Below are 16,610 nucleotides of genomic sequence, written 5' to 3'. Positions count from 1 at the left end.
AGAAACTAAACACTACATTAGCTAGATTTCAAGTCTTGCATGCACAAAACTAATTAACAAGCTAACCATCTAGGTAAACTAGAATGCCATCAGCCACAAAATTCAGAAGGTGAATATATATATAATACAAAGGAGGTAAATGCAGCTCCCTCCACATTTTCACATCCGGGCTTGGGACCGGCAAAGGCAGTGTTAAACCACACCAATCATCATTCAAGCATACAGGCCACACCATCAAGCAAATGCAACATTCACACACACAGAGAGTCAAGCACACAGAGTCACACAAACAGAGAGTCAAGCACACACACAATCAAGCCACACATACAGAGTCAAGCCACACACACAGAGTCAAGCCACACACAGAGTCAAGCCACACATACAAAGTCAAGCCACACACACACACAATGGAGCACTTGCACACAAGAAACATACATAGATAGGGGCACAAACAAAAAGCTAATGCATGCAAGACCGAAGTAAACTCAAAAAGCTATAAAGAATTTCCAGAACTTGAACGAGTAAACTGATTTCTCTAGAGGGGCGAGGGTGATCCAGATCTTCGTTCCTGAAAATAGGAAGCTAGTTAGAGGCTGATTAAGTGATTATCTTCATCAATACCCACAAGTTTGTAGGCACAGAGAAGCATGCTTATTTATTTAGAATTTGATTTGTAATTCAAATATTATGAGTGCATGCATACGGACATAAAAGAAATGTTAATGTATTCTTGTTCTACTTACTAGAGAAAGCAAGGCATGTAACATCAGCAACATTCTTATAGAAATTCTGGCTAAGGTAAGCCATGCGACTTGATCACACCGGATGCTTTGCCGTGGTCAAGAGCCTTCAACACTGATTCATTTCTAGTGCTAGTAGATTCAGCCTGCAGGGCAGAGAAACAATGTCAGTACAAATCACCAGGCAAACCAAGCTTCTTACTTGTTGGGTCCAAATCAAGGAATTCTAGCTACCAAATAATTCAAGGTGGATGCAAGATGAAACCTCCAACCATCAGCCTCACTGGTGCACACCAGCTTATAAGCTCACATACTGTGTTTATATTATACAGAATAAACACACCTGCCTACCAGCAGTCAATTTCGAAATAATGTACTGATTAACCAAGCTTATGATGACTTGCCAACAGTTGAAAGTGAACTGTAGTCTAGTGTTTATTCCATTTGTAAGTACAACATGATGCAAGGAAAAACCCTACAAGCAGAATTAATTCACTGGCTTGGTGTATGTAAAGCATCCACTTTTCACATATTGGGAATATGCACTAACGCCAACTGCCATTATTCCCTTTATGTTCAGAACAAGGACGTTGGTATTTATAGGTAGTTCCTATTTTTTATATTATATACATTCTAAAATTGAAAAGAACCACCACAGAATGGTTAATGTAGCCAACATATGAAAGGCAGGTTAACTCACCGGGTGATGTGGATCGGCAAGCATGGGAAAGAGGCCTCTAACTATTGAGTGATTGTCTTGCCTGCAGGAAGATAATGCAACAAATATGAGTTATAACAGTGGCACACTGCCAAACACCAGAGACAAGTCTTGGTCCAACATAAGCAATACTGTTTCTTATCGGGCAAAATTCTATAGTACTCCCTCCATCCCGAATTACTTGTCTTAGATTTGTCTAGATATGAATGTATTAGATACGTAGTAATACATGTTAATTAGTGAGTCTAGTTGAACACCACACTAAAAAGGTTACAAGGAAACAGGTTGCTCACATACTTCAAATGCGCTTGTGAAGCTCCACTTCAACTGATTTGTTTTTAGATGAGGAATGGCATGGTGGTTCTGTACTTGGCAATTAGCCTGCAGATACTCGATACAGCATAATATATGAATCAATTTCTATTAAACTACAAGATGAGGTGAAGCGCCTATAAGAAGAAATACTCTTTTTCTCCTATCCAGATGAGGTGAAGCAAATGATGACTGAAGCTTAACTTTAATAGCAGCCCGCACCTAGCAAATAGGTAGTGAACTATTTTCAGACTAAGTGTCACAATGATAATCAATCAATGGAAGACATAAACTGTTCCCCTGTAAACACTAACAAAAGGTTGGAAAATGAAAACAAACAAAATACGCACTGCAGAGGAAGCAATAGACTCCAAGTGGATCATGGGTTCTCCCACGTATTTCATGGTTCGCTTGAAATACAAATCCTGGTTGAAGACCTTCTCAGCCTGTGAAACAATTCATGAAAATATATCACCAACTATGAAGAGAGAAAAGGCAGGAAGGAGTGAATTTGCATTAGATTCCATTAGAGTGCCAAGGATATACTTGTTGAGAACACATTTAGGGGCTGTTCGGAAGAATGGTATTTATCTGCAACATTTTATTTGTATTGAAGTCCGATTTGAACTACAAAAGGGAACCTATCAACAAATGCCCTCCCAAACAAGCATGTGTTTATCAAGAGAACATATAGACCTCCAAAAGAAAGCTCACCTCATCACAAATTCTGCCTATCGTTGAAATAGTCTCAACTGGATACAACCCACAGAGAGTCTCAGCACAAAGGAGAATGGCATCATTACCTGAACAAAACAATTGTGATTCATGTTACAGCTTGTGTAGTTATAGTTTGTTTGGGTGCAGTAATGAGCAGCCGTACAGGATCACCAAAGTATAAGATATCTGCAAGAGGCAAAAACCAACCATCCAGCACCGCATTTGCCACATCAGTTGCATCTGCACGAGTAGGCCTTAGGTTATCCGTCATACTATCCACAACACGAGTAACAGCAGCAGGTTTTCCAACCATGTTGCACTTGTGCAGAGCAGACTTCTGAAATAAGAACACTTAAAGAACGAACAAAGTAGTACTCAATAGAGAAAAGTACATGTTAATTACTACCAATGTTAGGAATATTTTCCAAAGTATGAAGTGCAAACAAACATGTGATATTCAACAAAATATCAATATAAAAAATTTCAATATGTTGGGAAGATGGCACTGTGAAGTAGTACACTCTAAATATCGACATAGAGTTACTTACTTGCCGCACATCTTCTGCATGCCTTGTATAAGAAAGAGAGGAAGTCAATCTTGTTTGGAGCACCCCATTTTTTCATAACCTGAAAGTGGCGCATGCTCATAAAGTTATATAATGGGTTACAGCAAGGAGCTCCAGTTTCACAAAAAAAATAACATGTAAAGTCTAGTCGCCAAGTTAATACAAGGAGCAAGAGAGATTCTTGGGAGGAGCTCCTTACATCTTTATCCTCGTCAGACAGCGTGGGCATGTCGATATGGATCTGGGATCAGTGCAATGTGAAGGAATAATAATCACAAAAAAGTTCAGAAAAAATAATAGCGCCAGGTTTGTTACCTATGATCAGGAACTACCAATACCAAAATTAGATACCAATCGACAAATAACAATCAATCAATTGTAATAACCATGAACAAACAGCAGCCAATCGTGCCATATAAACATATGTATCAAGGCAACAAACAGCAATCAATCGGCCTACATGGTTTGTACCTTCTCAAGGCAATCAATCAAACAACAAACAACAATCCATCTCAAGACAATCAATCAAACAACAAACAACAATCCATCTCAAGGCAATCAATCAAACAACAAACAACAATCCACCTCAAGCCAATCAATCAAACAACAAACAACAATCCATCTCAAGACAATCAATCAAACAACAAACAACAATCCATCTCAAGCCAATCAATCAAACAACAATCAATCAATCGTGCCATATGGGAACATAAGCAAAGCATGATAACAATAAACAATTGAAAAGAACAGCATCAGAACAACCATAACAGGCAAGAACAGGATTCTCTGCATCTAGGATGGGAGCACACACGCCTGCCGGTAGAACAAGAATCGACAGAGGGCAACCAGAGTATCAAGCGCATGCGTTTGAGATATGAAAATAACCGACAAACAACACAGGTGAACAGGGAACGACTTGACACTGCTCCAATTTTCGAACCAAGAACCGATCGTTCCTGCAACCGTCGCCCCGACACGAACACGAAACGCAGGATCGTCAGATAACAGAAGCGCACGCACAAGTAAACATAGGAACCATCGCTCCACCGTGAACACGAAACGCAGGAACAGAAGTTTCTCAAACAGACTTTAGTTCGCAAACCAGACCGACCGACCACTCGCTCGCTCGCTCACCCACTTCCTCCCACAGTCGCAGGGACGGAGACCCCCGACGAGACGGACCCAAGAACACGCGAGAGCATCAGGGCGACAATGAGCACAAGCAAAATCATATCACAAGCGATTTTCTATCTAAACGGGCGAATCTAGGATTAGCGAAATCAGTCGAATCAGACGCACTTCAAGACAGATGAATCGAGAACGAGCAAAATGACAAATCAGACGCGATTCTTCTAATCTAAACGGACAAATCGAGTGGGGATGAGCAACATAAAGTCAAAGGGGAGAGGGGAGAGGAGAGGGTATCAGGGACGAATTGCCTCACCAGACGCGAGAGGAGGAGAGGCACGAACCAAGGACGAATTGCCTCACCAGACACGAGAGGAGGAGAGGTAAGCCATTCATCCCTAAAAAGTATATGTTTCAAGTTGGCAACATCGGTTGTCTCTCATCAGTTCCAAGCCGATGGCTAGCCTGAAATGACATGAGCAACTTAAAATGTGAGTGTGATGTAAATGACATTTCTATTATTCTTGAAGCAAGAAAAGTAGCTTACATCATCGGCAGCACTAGCAGTCATATTTACAAATGAAGATTCAGATGACCTATTATGTAATAAGCATCATATGAGTCAAAGATACTTAGAAATCAGTTTATGATCATAACAGCATAAGTAATTATTCATGTGTGTATATCAAAGTTATCAAGGAATCAAGGATTCAGTATAAAACAAGTCAGACAAACTGATGAAAATTCAAACTCTGACCATTTGAAAGCATAGAAACTTACCGATGATTTATAGTCCTGCAACTCCAATAAGTCACCTAGTTTGTCGTCTTTGACTTTAGCTATAGGTGAGAAGAACTAAGAACAAATAGAAGTAACCAGTGTGTTTCGAAATTAGCAAACATCCCACCCAGGGGAGAAATGCATTTCAGCAAACCATAAAAATAGAACAATCAAAAAAATACCTCTCTCGACATTGCTTGCCTATACATCAACCCATGGCGTACTTCTGTGTCCAGGAGCGTGCCGTGGACTCATACTTGGCCCAATCAGTCTTGTACATGTGAGCAATCTCAGGCACCAGAGGATCATTGGGGTTGGGGTCCGTAAGCAACGAACAAATTGACAGGAGGACCTGTTAACAGAGACGGGTAAATGTTAGAGAAACATAAATGAAGAATTTTTGTGAGATTAAGTTGCTGAAAGGAACCAAGCTTATATCAGCAACAAGCTTTAAGCAAAATGGAACAACCAAGCTAGGAATGCAGATCATTACCTTTGATATGGTCAAAGCCGGGCTCCACTATTCCTTGAGAATGTCAAGGCAAATGCTGCCGTTGCTGTTGCTGTTTGGGTGGAACACCTTGGTGCGGAAAGAGACCTGAAATATGTTCATGCCTGAATGTCAGAAAAAATAGATAAGATAGCAAGCAGCAGCAAACTAATTGTTTGAGGACCCCCAAGACATTTGTGTAACAGCAATTCCAATATCAATATGAACTCTTTCTTTTACAAAGGTTAGCTCGGTACACCGGAAATTACCTTCGGGGGCTTGAAGGGATAATCCAGTGGGAAATGGATGTTCACCAAAAATAGACCAGCAGTAAAGGGCTGTATGAGGGTCCCATGATAGTGGCCTGCCAGTGGAACATGTCCTCACCTACAGGACCTGCCCGAATAAAAGGAAAGTAATACAGTATTACACAACAGTCAGACAAGCATTTGTATGAAGCCAGTCAAGTATGAGTAAGAAACAAGTCATATTTGCTGCGAGATCAAACAGCGGCCAGCTTTAGTTATGTGTGAGCAAGTTCAGAATTAGGCATGAAATTATATTATCAAGGGTTATCCATCATACACACGTCCAGTACAATGATTAGAATATTTCAAAGTTCATTGATCTTAATTTCAAGAGGTTAGTGGAACCAACTGCTGTATTAAAAAACATCAAGTCATCCAGGAGGCCAGGACATCCACTGAAGCCACTTATTCTCCACAATAACACAGAACATCAGATTTACACACATTATGCTAAAGTTGCTTCAGTAATTATATTTCTTCCTGTATGCATTGATAGACCAAGGAAAACAGGTAACCATTACAACCCCACCTACTATAACATAGGATGGTACCGTTCATGTTTCTCAAATCAGATTTACACAACATTAATCTTCGAGTATGCATTGATAGACCAAGGAAAGCAGGTGATCATTGCAACCTACTAAACAGAGGCCACTTTTGACAATTCTCTCTATTGATCAGGCTAGTACTGTTTGTGTTTCTTAAATCAGATTTAGAGAACACTACCAAAGATAAAGTTGCTTCAGTAATTATATTTATTCCAGTATGTGTTAATAGACTAAGGAAGACAGGTGACCATTGCCACCTCACCTCCTAAAACATAGTTCACTCTCGAAAATTCTCCCTATTGATTTGGTTGGTACTGTTTATGTTTCTTAAATAGTCTAGTCCATGCCTAATAGATTAGATTGGCACTGTTTATGTTCCTTAAATAGTGCTAGTCATGCCTAACTGTCCATATAAACTGTGAAGTCCTTGGCGATTTTAATTTCTTTTGATTATGGCTGTTAAGATATAGCATATAGTGCTACAAGGTGGTGCATGTTCTGCCCATCTGGCACTGCCTGTAAACTGTAATAAGGTTGGCATACCTAAAAGCAGAATAAGGGTTTTTGTTAATGACCTACTCAGAAGATACATCACACACTTGACATGAGTCAATCATATTAGTAGTCCATCTACAGTTCATAAGCAGTATTCTCCACCAATCAATCCAGCAAACCTAAAAGCACTGCGAGAGCACAGCTAAATAATCGACAACTTAACCCCCATGACCAGTAACAATAGTTAACAACCAGACCACGCCAATGGCGCGCTCATCCAGACGCAATACAATCGGGGCAAGATCTAGACGAAATCAAACGGGGCGCTCATCCAGACGCAATACAATCGGGGCAAGATCTAGACGAAATCAAATGGGGCAGAGCGGAAATCACCTGCGCTGAGGTGGGAGGGTCCTTCTGCAGGTCCTTGCAATGAGACCATTTTGTTGGTCCATACTTGCTTACAAGATCAATAATTTTGTCATCTTCCTGTAGAAAAAATATCATAATCATAAATATAACTATAAAATGTGCAAAAGGTTTTTTTCCCGAGCAAAGTCAGGAGTGCAGTGCCAAACCTCTTGAGTCCAAGGACCTTTGATGAGTTCAGGCTTAAGAACCTTCTGCCATGGATGTAAATATTGTACCTCTGTCCTATCCAGAAAGAGCTCAGCTGCGTTAGGTAGATACCGACACGATATGTGAGCTCACCACACTTGCATATAAAGAACATCACCCAAGGAAGCATGGTGTTACTATATAACTAGCTAAAATGTGGGCTATGCATTCATAAGGTTACCATTACCAGCCATGAGATAAACATTGTGTAAAATATAGGAACGAGTTAAATTTGAGAGGGATTATCATCCAAACACATACCAGGTTGATGAGCGATCCACGGGTTCAGTTAAACCACCAGAAGCACACCATCAGAACAACGATAATGAATCAAATTAGCCATCATGAAAACATCCATGCAAATATTAGGTAAATAAATGCTTTGGGACTACAGGCATCAGCATCGCAGAACGTAAATATACCTGCGCTATATGCCAACTCAACCCATCAGTGTCCTTAGCAACACAATAAAGAGCAAATGTGATATGTCATGTACCTTAAATACTTAGAAATGCATTATTCCAAGGACTGGACAACAGTAATACCAAAAGGAGAATATGATATCCACATAAGACATAATCACAAAAAAGTTCAGAAAAAAGAATAGTGCAAGGTCTGTTATCTATGATAGGGAACTACCAATACCAAAGTTAGATACCAATCAACAAACAACAATCAATCAATCAAACAGCAAACAGCAAACAGCAATCAATCAATCAATCAATCAACAAACAGCAATCAATCAATCAATCAATCAATCTTAATAACCATACACAAACAGCAATCAATCGTGCCATATACATCTCAAGGCAAATTTGTAAGAGATATGGTTAATAACTTGAATAAAACACACCATGGCTAGTATACTAACACAGAAGTGACATCAATATTCCTACTTTCCACATCAGATTTGAATCAGTGAACTTCAAAAGGGAACAAAGAACAGTAGAAATGCAGTATTGTCGAACACCATGGTAAACATGATTATTGATTAGGAAAAGAAGGGAAAACAAACAGGGAAAAGGGTGCTCTGATGAGTGGATGCATTGGATATGAAAACAACAAACAGGGAAAACGTGATTATGATGCATTGGATGCCAAATCGGCCACGCAAAGAAGTGGAAACCAAGCAAGTGATTGTTACAAGAGTCAGGATTTTCTGCTCAGCCTATCATCCTAATTTATCAGCAGGAAAGAAGCCTCACATCACAGTACCCACGGCCTACATGGTTTGCACCCCTGAACACAAATTATCATATATTGGAACATAAGCAAAGCATGATAGCAAGAAACAAGTTGAACACACAACATCGTATATTGGAACATAAGCAAAGCATGATAGCAAGAAACAAGTTGGAAAGAACACCATCAGAATAACCGTAACAGACAAGAACAAGACTCGCTGCATCTAGGATGGGAGCACACATGCCTGCCGGTAGAACAAGAATCGACAGAGGACGAACAACGCAGGTGATGGAACACAGGAACGGATTTGACACTGCTCCAATTTCGAAACCAGAACCGCACACTGTCGACCCGACGCGAACACGAAACACGGGATCGTCAGATAACCAGGAAGAGAAGTAAACGCAGGAACCATCGCTCCACCGTGAACACGGAACGCAGGAACAGAAGTTTCTCAAACGGACGGACTTGTTAGTTCGCAACCAGACGGTGACCCAAACCGATCGACGGACCGCTCGCTTCCTCCCAGAGTCGCAGACCCGTGATGAGACATCCCCAAGAACACGCGAGAGCATCAGGGCGACGGCGACGGCGAGGACGAGCAAGAATCAAATCACACGCGACTCTGAACTGACGACGACGGTGAGGAGGAGCAAATCAAACCGGACGCGCATTTCTATCTATCTAAACGGCCGAATCGAGGACGAGCAAAATCAATTGAATCGGACGCGGTTCAGAACAGAGGAACTGAGGACGAGCAGAATCGAACAAATCAGAAGCGATTATTCTACTCTAAACGACGGACGAATCGAGCAAGGGCGAGCAACATAGAACCAGACGCGAGAGGAGGAGAGGTAGGAACCGAGGAGGAATTGCCTCACCGGACGCGAGACGAGGAGATGCGAGAAACGAGGACGAGTCGCCTCACCAGACGCGAGAGGAGGAGAGGCACGAGTCGAGGACGAGCGCGCGCAGCTGGCGCACGACGCCGGTGCCCCCGCCTGCGTCCCCGGGGAGCGGAGAGGAGAGGGAGCAGGGGGCGGGCGGGCGGGCGGGCGGACATGGAATCGGAGGCCGGAACGGAGACCACAACGCGGCCAGGACGGACCGAGGACGAAGGAAGGAAGGAGGCGAGAGGCGCGGCCCGGACGGAGAGAGGAGGGGCGGGCCGGCCAAAGGGCGGAGCTTTATAGCCGGGGCAGAGGCGGTGGCGGCGGGCAGAGCCTTGTCCCTGCCGAGGTGCGCGTGGCGTGGCTGCGGATATGAAAGGCAAGTGGAGCGGGGCTGGATCCGGAGCGGGGTTCGGCGGCGGAGCGGGAGTTTTCCAGGCCCGTGCGTACCGTTGCCGTGCCTCTTTCCTTTTTTTTCAGATCAGATTGGTTGCGTGGTGAAAACAAATGCGTTCATTTCTTTTTTTTAGTGCTGAAAGTAAATGTGTTCGTGTTAGAAACATCTACCACTGCCAAAAAACATATAAAAACGCCACGCTCATATATTAAGTGTAATTTTCTTTCTTTTACCCGGCTAGAATAGCTAGGATACGTATTCGAGTTGATCGAAAACTCGCCTCGCCCGCTCCAGCTTTCGCCGCTTCCCTCCCTTTCATCACCTCTCCTTCACTCCCGCCGTTGGTGTAGGCGGGGCGTTTCTCCCCTCCTGATGCATGGTGTGTGCAACGCGGGATGTGGATCGTGCCGGGGGCGCGGCGGCACCGAGTCAGACGGGCGCGCCGGTGGCATGGGCGGATGGCAGGGCCGCGACGGCTGTGCGGATTCCGAAGGTGGGTGCTTGGGGTGCTCAATGAACTTTCTTTCAAATTTGATGAATTTTTTTTCAGATTTAATGAAGTGTTTCTCAACTTTGATGAACCTTTTTTCAAATTCAACAAACTTATTTTCAAAATCGATAATTTTTTTCAATTTTTTGAACTTTTTCCCAAAATTGATGATTTTTTTTCAAAATCAATGAACTTTTCCGAATTCAATGAGCTTCTTTGAAAATCAATTAACTTTTTTAAAAATATGTGGATTTTTTTCAAATTCAATAAAGTTTTTTTTTTCAAATTCGTGATCTTTTAAGAAGTTTTTGAACTTTTTTTTTCAAAAACCATGAACATTTTTTAGTTCACTATTTTTTTAAAAAAATCAAAAGTTAATTGATTCAGCGCGGGCGGTCTAACACGATCAAGGGAACTAGGAAACCAGTCGAGTGTTATTTTCTCCTTGGGCCGGCCCATGAGCGGGGGCGCATGGCCAAAAAGCTCAACAAGGCGCCCTATAGGAGCTCTCACTAGACCCAAGGGGCGGCGGTCTGTTCCCGCTTGGCGCCATGCGCCAAAGTGGTATAGCCTGCGATTCTTTGCTTTCTTCTTTCTTTACGGTTATTTCATGTCTTGTGCCCCTACACTTCAAGGGCACCTCTCCGTAAGGACACCACCTGAATGACAACAAAGGGATGCTCTGAGTAGGTCGAACAATTCTTCTTCTTTTTTGCAACAACAGGCTATATTAAATTACTCAGGAGGATTACAGTGTGTGTGAATACATCCTAGAGGAAAAGCAGGGGTGTAATTCACTCAGATATGATCCTCCCTAGCCTATTTGGCACACCTGTGTGCCGCTTCATTTGCTTTTCGGATGATATGGACAATGGAGCAAAATTGAAAACTGGATTTCGCGTCCACATTTGCTTTTCGGCTGATATGGACAATGGAGCCAGATCTGCTCATGAAAAAATTGCCTCATTTAGCATTCGCACATCTTGAGCATCACTTTCGATGATCACCTTGAGAGATTCAAGAGTAAGACGAATGCCATCACGGAGCGCCAAGGGTTCCATAGTGCTTGCATTTTGTGCAAATCAATACCAAGTTGCTTGGTCCCGAAGAACAACTCTCATACTACCATAGCCATCTTGCTCGTAATAGCTCGCGTCAACATTGACCTTGATGATCTCGGGGCGTATCTAGACCGATTTCTCCCTTGACTCTCATGTCATCTTTGAGCCTACTAGCGCAGCTAGATCGTGGATGGTACCAATGGCCCATTTGAAGTTCTCCATGTCTCCTATTGTTTCTTTCAGTCCAAATCGTCCGCCCATTTGAAGTTCTCCATGTCTTCTATTGTTTCTTTCAATTCAAATCGTCCTGCACACACACAAAATGATAGCAGCATGCGGTTCTGAAACTTGATTGCCATCAAGAATATCTACAGCCCATGAATCCGGATGAAGAGAAGGGATCCTGACCGGAAGGAAGCAACGACGTTCAATCATCTCCTCAACACCACAATCTTCACAAATCAGAATCTGCTCAACATGTCGTTCTTGCAGAACATGGACATGTCATCGACCAAAGAACGCGTGCAGGTTCAATCAAGCACATGGATCAAAAAGACAAAAACCATGGGGTCTAGCGAGTCTATGTCACTTTGCCAACAGGCTAAATTCTAATACCTGCCTTGTCTGCTTCCATGCAAGCAAGGTCGAGATAACAGATTCCCTAACAAAAAGGTCGAGATAACAAAGACAACACATGATCCAAGCAATTGAGTCAAGAGCTAATATTGGTATATATTATATATACACATGAAGCACTAATGCACTACATTAACACGACGACTCCATAATTTGCGACATGCAATTCTAGGACGTACTAGTAATTTAAACGGGGAGTGAGGCTACGCCAAGGCGTTCTTTTAGGTGGTGGTTACATGTTCATTGACTTTCGGTTCTCCAAGGCACCAGGCACATCACAAAAAGGGTCCCTCCTGTCTTCACCTTGGGAAATTGCGTAGGTGATCCGAAATCACTACCATGGTGACCAAAAGACCGGCTAAGTACGGGATGTTCATCCTTCCGCCCAGATGAGCTTGAAGATGTTCTTGCTAGCTCCCGCGTTGACCATGCCGCTCTTGTTCTTCAGCATCTCCTCCTGGGCACGCTTATCGCCATCCTTCAAAGTTACAAGGATAAACTTTTAGTTCTACAAACATGTTGAATTGTTCTGTACATCAATTGCGCGAGGAGCAGCTAAGGATGTGTGTGTACATACACTGGTCACAACTGTTCCAATGAGTAAGTAAGATTGTATAAGTTGTATATGTAAAGAACATTGTACAAGTTGAAAGGAAAAGTGGACTCACAAGCATGGTGTACGCCTTAGCAAGCGAGAGAAGGGTGGGGTAGAGACTCGTGACAGCAAGAGCAGCTTCTTCCGTCACTTGTGGCACCTGATTTACATGCACAATAAATGAGGAAACTACTGCATGAAATGGACTACCCGGTAAACTTTGGTGGAGGTGGCCGTATTCGCCCAGTTACCTGCATAAGCTAAAGGGAGAATATATCGCTCATAGTGACCTTCTCAAGGTCAGAACACCTCTTCACAAACTCGTCGTAGGTCAGGCAAAGTCGAGAGGTATCAGCACCAGCAGAGAAGTTTCTGCTGTAGTAATCAATTATAGAGCCCGTGAGGTGGCCGTATTTCTTTTCAGTGTCAGCATACCCAGTGGTTCTTTGGACATCAAATCCTTCAAGAACCTCAGTAGTGAAGCAACTGAAATAGAAGGCATATGGAGCAGTTAATAGGGCATACAACTGACATCCTGAACGGAAGGAATGATACTAATAATGTTAAACAACGAGAAAAAAGCACTGCCATTCAGGGGTTAACATGATCGTCCAGGCTTCATGAGAAGAGTACATACGCTGTTTTAACGCTCTCTGATCCATCTACAGTGTTTGCATCCCCTTCAACTAGATATATTAGCTTCCTTAGCCCACATTTCTGCAAAGGATACAACAAATGGAGGTATCACGTCGTATTGTTGCTAAAATAACCACATCAACCCCCTATATATGGACAAGAAATACAATTTCTTTGGGAAGAGATGCACAATCTACAGGCTCAAGCTTATGTCTGCTAATAACATTGTCCTTCATCATCTCATACCCAAATATGGGCTATGCTTTTCAATTAATGATAACAAAGAATAAGGGGAAAAATCTCCTCGGCTAAGATTAGACTCAAGCAACATCAAATCACAGGGGATGGCATGCGGGCATAAAACATGGCTGATCAAAAGACACTCAGCATGTTGCAGGGAAACATTCCTTTCATATTCAGCATGTTTGGAACCCAATTGAAATCTAAAATAAACAAGATATCACAAAGTTCTTCATCTAAAAAAAGAAGCACAGATCTGATGCGTTGCTGCTCTTCGTCAAAATAAAATCTTCTTTATCTAACTGTTTAGATATTCCTCCATACCTGTGCCGCCAAACAGGCTAATGACTATGCCCATCAACTTATTTGCAACATCACCAAAACAATGTGTTGTGTTGCCACAACTGCTGATCAGGATTGTCACAAGAAACAAATGGTAATCTACGATACAATATTTTTATCACTATCAGTGAGAAAAGCCTTGGCGCAGCGGTAAACCTGTTGCCTTGTGACCATGAGGCCACGGGCTCGAGTCCTGGAAACAGCCTCTTGCAGAAATGTAGAGAAAGGCTGCGTACTATTGACCCAAAGCGGCCGGACCTTTCCCCGGACCCTGCGCAAGCAGGAGCTACGTGCACCGGGCTGCCCTTTTTTACTATCAGTGAGAAATTGAAAGCATGAAGAACTGGGAAAGTTAAGATGGAAGGTTTATAACATTAATGACAAAAATCAAAGCTATTTTCAGATGGTACCTTCAGTCTTAGTTTTTTTATCTTTGTATTTGTTATCTTTAATTGAGCCAAGTAAATCATCCACATTTTTCCTTTCAACAATGAAATCAAGAACATAATCCGTGTCAAGTTCTTTATGGCGAGCAATCCAAAGAGCATCTCCAACAGGCAAGTGTTTAATCTGGATGACATGGTTTGAACAGAAGGATCAGCACAATTTTCTTTGGCACATTATATGAACAGTTCAATCTATGCAAAGCAACTTTGTTAATATTATTATGCTGTCTCCTTGCACACAAGCAAGAAAAAAGTGCAGTCAGCAATCATCAACACAGTGGGGCAACGACCAAACATATCAGATAATTAATCCAGCAGTACAGGGCATTTAATTTAGAGCCGTGTTGATGCATATAATGACTTTTAGCAGTGTATTATGGTTGTCTGAAGAAATGTAACAAGGATAACACCGACGGCGAGGATGTCGGCGACTTCGCCGCGCTCAGCGCGTTCTTTGACCCGTAGTTGTAGTTGCGGCCTTTTAAAAAAAACTTTGTTATGTAATCTCGAATATTCGTCCAGTTTGCCAAACTTTAACCGAATTCCTTTTTTCTTAAACGGCTTCTGGGGGCGACCCTGGGGCCGGCGGCTGGGAACCCGAAAACCCCCACGCCGATTTTAGCGCCGGCTCGCCCCCAGGCGGCAATTTTACGCGCCCTGAGGGGCCAACGGGCCAACGGCTGGAGATGCTCTTAATTAGTGATTCCGTGTGTCGCCTCGCTAGTACGGCCGGCCAGCTACTGTACTGCATGCCGAGGCCCAAGCCCAGAACCCAGCAGGCAAACGACTCAAGACCAGCCGAGATAACTAGAGTTGTACTCAAAATTGTCAAGGGAGAGGAGAGCGCGGAAAGCATAAACGACACGGTCTTGGTTTTAATACCAAAGGTAATGAATCCAACTCAACTCTCTCAGTTTAGGCATATAAGCTTATGCAATGTCTTGTACAAGATTGCCTCGAAGGTTGTTGCGAATAGGCTTAAACAGATTCTATCAGATATTATTTCAGAATAGCAGTCAGCATTTGTTCCTGGGAGGCTCATAACTGACAATATTATTTGTGCTTATGAGTGTTTGCACTTTATGAAGAGGTCCAAGGCAAAAACAAATAGCTCTTGTGCGCTAAAACTGGATATGATGAAGGCATATGACCGTGTGGAGTGGTCGTATCTGAAGGCTATAATGATAAAACTTGGCTTTGCTCCTGCCTGGGTTGACATTGTGATGAATATGATCTCTTCAGTATCCTTCTCAGTTCTGTTTAATGGTGAGAAATTAGACCAGTTCAAACCTTCAAGAGGTATTCGACAGGGAGATCCTATTTCCCCTTATTTGTTCTTGATTGCAGCAGAGGGTCTTTCGTGCCTTTTAAAATCCAGTTCTCAGTCATCGATACTTAGCGGAATCAAGGTGGCACCTACAGCTCCAGCTGTGAACCACCTTTTGTTTGCAGATGACAGCCTGCTGTTTTTCAAAGCAAGTGTTGAGGGTGCAGATGCGGTATCAAACCTGCTGAATATTTACTGTGGAGCTTCGGGACAGAGGGTAAACAATGAGAAGTCTTCTATCTTCTTTAGCAGAGGGTGCCCTCAGGCGGTGCGGGATAGTGTGAAACACGCTATGAATGTTCATAAGGAGTCTTTGAGCGATAAATACTTGGGTATGCCTACTGACGTGGGACATTCCAAGAATGGTACGTTCAGATACTTGCGAGATCGTGTATGGGAAAAGATTAAAGGGTGGATGAAGAAGTTACTCTCAGCTGCAGGAAAAGAAGTACTTATCAAATCTGTTGCCCAGGCGATTCCAGTCTACTCAATGGCCTGCTTTAGACTGCCCAGAGGTTTATGCGACAGTGTTACGTCCATTTTCAGGCAATTCTGGTGGGGTAGCAAACAAGGACGTCAAAAACCTGCATGGGTTTCATGGGAAACAATGACAAGACCAAAATATATGGGAGGTTTGGGTTTTCGAGACCTAGAGATTTTTAACCTTGCACTCCTGTCCAGGCAAGCATGGAGACTTTTGAACAACCCTGATACGCTTAGGGCATGTACAATGGTTCTATCTTAGCAATGCCATGTAGGATAAATGATGAGATGGATGAGAGAGAAATCATAAGAGAAGGCTTGTCTTCTCTTAATTAAGAGAAGGCAAGAGATGATCTCTTAGCACAATATGTCTCACCACATTTTTAGGAATAACTAATTATTGATGATAAGGCTAAGAAATGATCCATTGTAGACATGTTTTTTGTCATCTCTAAATTACAT

General features: G+C 42.6%; 1 protein-coding gene and 1 pseudogene across 4 annotated transcripts; both read right to left on the bottom strand.

Moving 5' to 3' along the window:
- Positions 1 to 202: 202 nt before the first annotated feature.
- Positions 203 to 9,834, bottom strand: LOC123141669 (pyruvate kinase 1, cytosolic). Of its 4 annotated transcripts, XR_006470399.1 has the most exons (17): positions 9,440 to 9,834; positions 7,682 to 7,842; positions 7,381 to 7,451; positions 7,196 to 7,291; positions 5,721 to 5,847; positions 5,455 to 5,559; positions 5,144 to 5,313; positions 4,962 to 5,036; positions 4,729 to 4,777; positions 3,253 to 4,646; positions 3,036 to 3,114; positions 2,695 to 2,824; positions 2,485 to 2,573; positions 2,317 to 2,397; positions 2,121 to 2,216; positions 1,975 to 1,992; positions 1,814 to 1,839 (listed from the first exon to the last, which is right to left on the bottom strand). XR_006470399.1 is itself a non-coding variant. In XM_044560759.1 (10 exons), exons 1-8 carry the CDS (start codon positions 3,280 to 3,282, stop codon positions 1,478 to 1,480), a joined length of 453 nt encoding a protein of 150 aa, XP_044416694.1. In that variant the 5' UTR covers positions 3,283 to 4,698; the 3' UTR covers positions 203 to 568; positions 744 to 886; positions 1,441 to 1,477. The 4 variants fall into 4 exon arrangements, 2 of the variants coding, with proteins under 2 accessions (XP_044416694.1, XP_044416700.1); XR_006470395.1 differs by lacking the exons at positions 1,814 to 1,839; positions 1,975 to 1,992; positions 2,317 to 2,397; positions 9,440 to 9,834 and having other exon boundaries at positions 2,202 to 2,216; positions 7,682 to 9,428; XM_044560759.1 differs by lacking the exons at positions 2,317 to 2,397; positions 4,729 to 4,777; positions 4,962 to 5,036; ... (5 more) ...; positions 7,682 to 7,842; positions 9,440 to 9,834 and adding exons at positions 203 to 568; positions 744 to 886; positions 1,441 to 1,501 and having other exon boundaries at positions 1,756 to 1,839; positions 2,695 to 2,727; positions 3,253 to 4,698.
- A 2,618-nt stretch (positions 9,835 to 12,452) lies between these two features.
- Positions 12,453 to 16,255, bottom strand: LOC123080385 (crossover junction endonuclease MUS81-like; annotated as a pseudogene).
- Positions 16,256 to 16,610: the final 355 nt, after the last annotated feature.

This window comes from Triticum aestivum, chromosome 1B (assembly GCF_018294505.1).
Source record: "Triticum aestivum cultivar Chinese Spring chromosome 1B, IWGSC CS RefSeq v2.1, whole genome shotgun sequence".
Taxonomy (NCBI): Eukaryota; Viridiplantae; Streptophyta; class Magnoliopsida; order Poales; family Poaceae; genus Triticum; species Triticum aestivum.
This window is presented reverse-complemented; position numbering and strand designations above follow the sequence as displayed.

Coding starts and splice junctions, on each gene's coding strand:
- LOC123141669 (XM_044560759.1), bottom strand. CDS start 3,282: ATGCCCACGCTGTCTGACGAGGATAAAGAT. Junction 2,728..3,035: donor ATGCAGAAGATGTGCGGCAA/GTAAGTAACTCT, acceptor CTACTCGTGCAG/ATGCAACTGATGTGGCAAAT. Junction 2,217..2,484: donor TAGGCAGAATTTGTGATGAG/GTGAGCTTTCTT, acceptor ATTGTTTCACAG/GCTGAGAAGGTCTTCAACCA.